General features: G+C 48.6%; 1 protein-coding gene across 1 annotated transcript in view; it reads right to left on the bottom strand.

The window, feature by feature from the left end:
• The window catches only part of LOC113811561 (paired box protein Pax-6), a 66,012-nt gene extending 61,319 nt beyond the window's left edge, over nt 1-4,693 (bottom strand). The window contains exons 1-3 of the mRNA XM_070119953.1: nt 4,626-4,693; nt 3,867-4,164; nt 100-352 (exon numbers count right to left, since the gene is read on the bottom strand). Coding sequence (XP_069976054.1) covers nt 100-352; nt 3,867-4,164; nt 4,626-4,693 — 619 coding nt within the window. The remainder of the gene's footprint in view (nt 1-99; nt 353-3,866; nt 4,165-4,625) is intronic.
• Nucleotides 4,694-5,107: the final 414 nt, after the last annotated feature.

Consider the following 5,107-nt stretch of genomic DNA (forward strand, 5'->3'; position numbering starts at 1 on the left):
GACTCACTCACTCACTGCACTCACTGACTCACTGACTCACTCATTGCACTCACTGACTCACTCACCCACCACCTGCACTCACTCGCGGAAGTCCCTTACCCGTGTACTCACCACGCTTCGGATCCTCTCTCGGCAATGGAGGGAGCGCGGTGTTGTGGTGTTGCGGCAGCCCGAGGTGTCCCGCGGCCGCCCCGGGGTACCAGGCCGCAGCCCAGCCCGCAGCCGCAGCCCCGCCGTTGAACATCCGCAGTTTGTCGTACACGCTCTCGCCGCCGCCCGTGGCCACGCCCACGCCCGTCGCCTGCTCCTTCTGGGCGGCGAGGTTTCTGAGGACGCGGTTGATGGAGGAGACCTGCGGGGGAGAGAGGGAGAGGGGGTTAGTGGTGGTGGAGGAGACCTGCGGGGGAGAGAGGGGGTTAGTGGTGGTGGAGGGTGGGAGGGTGTGGTGGTGGAGGGGTTGAGAGAGAGAGAGAGAGAGGAGAGAGAGAAAGGAATAGAGATAGAGAGGGAGAGAGAGAAAGACAGAGACAGACAGAGAGAAACAGAAAAACAAAGACAGAAACAGACAGAGGGAAACAGAAACACAGACAAAGAGAAACAGAAAAAAACAAAGACAGACAAACAGACAGAGGGAAACCAGAAAGACAGACAGAGACAGACAGACAGAGTGCCACGCTCCCGAGAGTTCCTTGCAAGGAACGCTTAGGATCTCGAGAACACAACCCGGAAGTGCATTGGATGACGGCCAAGACCCGGGTTGTAAAGACGAGAAGCTAAGGAAGTTTATTTAGACAATCACTTGAAGTTGTTAAGACAAAGAAAGAAAGAGAAAGAGAACGACTGGAGGAAAATTTTAATTCGATAAACTCGTCCATAAAAGAATGGGCGATTAAGACGATGATTTAATGTGATTTCTCTAATTATCTGTACATTTAATTACGCAAATTCACGGGAATGCAAAAGACATAATGCGAAAGGGAGTTAGAGCACGATAAGGAAATGAGAAATAAGGAAAGGAGGGAACTGGAAAGGGGAGAGGGGAAACTTTGATAAAATTGTGAGGATAATGATCATTCTGATAAACAGGAGAGGGAATTGTGTGAATATAATGAATGTAGAAGCAGAAGAATGAGAACGAGAAGAGAGAGAGAGAGAGAGAGAGAGAGAGAGAGAGAGAGAGAGAGAGAGAGAGAGAGAGAGAGAGAGAGAGAGAGAGAGAGAGAGAGAGAGAAAGAAAGAAAAAAAGAAAGAAAAAGAAAGAAAGAAAGAAAGAAAGAGAGAGAGAGAATTGTGTGAATATAATGAATGTAGAAGCAGAAGAATGAGAACGAGAAGAGAGAGAGAGAGAGAGAGAGAGAGAGAGAGAGAGAGAGAGAGAGAGAGAGAGAGAGAGAGAGAGAGAGAGAGAGAGAGAGAGAGAAAGAAAGAAAGAGAGAAAGAAAGAAAGAAAGAAAGAAAGAAAGAAAGAGAGAGAGAGAATTGTGTGAATATAATGAATGTAGAAGCAGAAGAATGAGAACGAGAAGAGAGAGAGAGAGAGAGAGAGAGAGAGAGAGAGAGAGAGAGAGAGAGAGAGAGAGAGAGAGAGAGAGAGAGAGAGAGAGAAAGAAAGAAAGAAGAAAGAAAGAAAGAGAGAGAGAGAGAAACAGAGAGAGAGAAAGAGAGAGAGAGAGAGAGAAAGAAAGAAAGAGAGAGAGAAAGAGAGAGAGAAAGAGAGAGAAAAATGAAAGGAAATAAGAGAAGATAGGAGGATGAAGAGAGGAAAGGTGTGGAAAGGAGGCAGGGAAGGATGGGGGAGGGGTGGAAGAGGAGGTAGAGAAGAGGGGGAGGAGGGGGGTGATCGGTTCGTGTGTCGTGCATATTGACAGCTTCTTAAAGATGACGCCCCGTCTTGCTTACCTTCTCTGTCCCTCCCCTTCTCTCCTCCCTCCCTCCCCCTCTGTTCTTCCCTCCCACTTCTCTCCTACCCTTCCTCCCTCTCTTCTTTCCCTCCCTCCCTCCCTCCCCTTCTTTTCTTCCCTCCCCTTCTTTTCTTCCCTCCCCCTTCTATCTTCTCTTCCCTCCCTCGCCCTCTCCTCTTCCTTTCCATCTCTCTCCTTTATTCCTCCACTCCACTATTCTTTCCCTCTTTCTGTACCCTTCCTCCCCTCTTCCTTCTCCCTTATTATTCTTTTTTTCCTTCCCCTTCCATTCGCTCCCTTACTCTCTCTCCTCCTCCTTCTCTTTCCCTTCCCCCTTCCGTCTCTCTCTCTCATTCTCTTTTTACTCTCCCTTCTCCCTCTCCCCTTCTTTCTCCCTTCTCCTTCCTCTCCCCTCTCCTTTCTCTCTCCCTCCCTCCCTCCCTTCCTCACCCTTCTCCTTTCTCTCTCCCTCCCTCCCTTTCTCTCTCCCTCTCTTCATCTCCCCTCTCCTTTTCCCTCCCTTCCTCCCCACCCTCTCCCCTTCTTTATCTCTCCTCACTTTACTCATTATCATCAGTGTTCCCTCACGACCGAGTTGTGAAATGAGTGATGCAATTTTTGGGTCTGTTTCTGGAGGAGCTGAGGACCCGTGTCTTGTTTACGCCGGAGAGAAGGACTCTGTGTCTGTCTGTCTGTGTGTGTCTGTGTCTGTCGGTCTGTATCTCTTTCTCTCTCTCTCTCTCTTTCTCTCTCTCTCTCTCTCTCTCTCTCTCTCTCTCTCTCTCTCTCTCTCTCTCTCTCTTTCTCTCTCTCTCTCTCTCTCTGGCGATACATACTTATACATACATACACACACTTATATATGTACATGTATAAACAGATGTATCTGTGTGGATGTGTGTATGTATATGTATGGATTAATCCATCTATCTATATATATCCATCTTTGTTTCTTCCTCTCCCTATCAATCTCTACTAAACCATTTAAACCTATCTCTTTATCGAATTAATCTATCGAATTGCTCATCGAATCACTTTCCCAATCCCTCCCCCTCCTTCCCTCCTTCCTTCTTTCCTTCCTTCCTTCCCTCCCTCCTTCTTTCCTTTCCTTTTTCCCCTCCCCTTCTTCCTTTCTTTTTTTCCTTCCTTCCCTCCTTCTTTTCTTCCCTTTTTTTCTTCCTCCCCCTCCTTCCTTTCCTTCCCTCCTCCCTTCCTCCTCTTTCCTTCCTTCCTTGCTTCCCTCCCTCCCCCCTCTTCCCCTCCTCCCCCTCCCTCCTTCCTTCTCTCTTTCATTTCCTCTTCCCCTCCTCCCCATCCCTCCTTCCTCCCTCCCCCCCTCCCTTCGAAACGAAAAATTGGAAAAATGCGATCACTCGAAAGTAGTTTTAATGAGCACCATCTACCGGCGGGCAAAGTAGATGAAGTCGATGACGAAGAAAAGTAGATGGAATGAAGCGGAGGAGCAGAGACGAGAGGAGATAAGATCGGAGAGTTCCTGACCACGGTTCCTCCTCCTCTCCTTCCTAACTCCCCCCCCCACACTCCTCCCTTACTCCCTTATTACTCCCTCTCCCCTGTGCCTTCTTTCTTAAAACCCCCAAAAGACCCCCTCTCCCCCTCGCCACAACCTTCCCCCTTAAAACCCCCTCCCCCATCCTCCCTTAAAACCTCCTCCCCTTAAAACCTCCCTCCCCCAACAAATGCCCTCCCAAAACCCTCCCTTCCCCCTATCTTCCCCTCCTTTCCTCCTCCCCCTCCCTCTACCTCCTCCCCCAACAACTACCCTCCCAAAGCCCCCCTTCCCCCTATCTTACCTCCCTCTTCCCTCAACAACTACCCCTCCCAAACCCCCCTTCCCAAAACCCCCTTCCCCTCCCCCTCTATCTTCCTCCTCCCCCAACATCTGCCCTCCGAATCCCCCCGTTCCCCTCCCCCCCAACCCCCGCCCTCGCTCCTCTGAGTTACTGAGCGCCATTCACACCCACCCAGACGGAAAACCGGCGTCCTCCTACAGATCCCTGCTCGCGACGTCGACTTGGGTCTCCCGCCTTGTAATCTCCTGTTGATATGCTCGATGGCTGTCGATTCCTCCCGCGATTCCCGACGGTGGGAAATGTTTATTCGACGTCTCCCGAGCGACAGGAAGCGAAGCCGAAACGCTGAGCTGATATAATGCCGTTTCAGCTGCGGCGCCGCCCACGGAATCGGATGAGTGACTGTGACTTCGATCCCGGGGAAGATGGCAGGGCCTGACCCCATATGCCTATTATTCAGGATATATCACTTCGCATATTGGTATGGGAGTTGTATAATGCCGGGCCTTTTATCTCGTGTTTCGTCGATCTATCACAGATGAGTATGTCTAGATGAGTATGCTTAGATGTGTGTGGATACAAACGTACTTGCAAACACGTCACACATATGCTGTGTTTCTCCGAGTATTGTTATGCTTTTTACACGCTTGATATGATAAAAACACTCGGCGTATGTATATGTATATATATATATATATATATATATATATATATATATATATATATATATATATATATATATATATATATATATATATACACACACACACACACACACACACACACACACACACACACACACACACACATATATATATATATATATATATATATATATATATATATATATATATATATATATATATATATGTATGTATATATGCACAAATACAAACCCATAAACACATACTCATTTATAGACAAATATACCCAATGAGCCATGATCCTCGGACATACCCATTTCTGTACATCTATCATGATCACTCCCCTTCTCCCCACCCCACCCCCCACCACCATTATCCCCGCCCCACCGCCTCGTCCCAAACCACTCGAACAAGGTAACACACTGGACGAAACCCGAGCCAATCGGAGACGCCCATCAGACCGCCTTCTCTCTCTCTCTCTTTTTTTCTATTTTTTTCTCTCACTCTCTATCTCTCTCTCTCGCTCTTCTCTTCTCTGTCTTTATGTCTCTCTTTCTCCCGCTTTTTCTCCTTCCCTCCCTCCCTTCCTCCCTCCCTCTCCTTCCCTCACTCCCACCCACCCCTACCTCCCTCCCCTCCCTCTCCCCTCACCCATCCCTCCCCACCCACCCCTTCCCTCCCTCCCTCCCTCCTTCTCTGGACGTGAATGCTGCTCCTCCTTCTGATATCACTAAATCAGATGTGGTCT

This window comes from Penaeus vannamei, unplaced genomic scaffold (genome assembly GCF_042767895.1).
Source record: "Penaeus vannamei isolate JL-2024 unplaced genomic scaffold, ASM4276789v1 unanchor919, whole genome shotgun sequence".
NCBI lineage: Eukaryota > Metazoa > Arthropoda > Malacostraca > Decapoda > Penaeidae > Penaeus > Penaeus vannamei.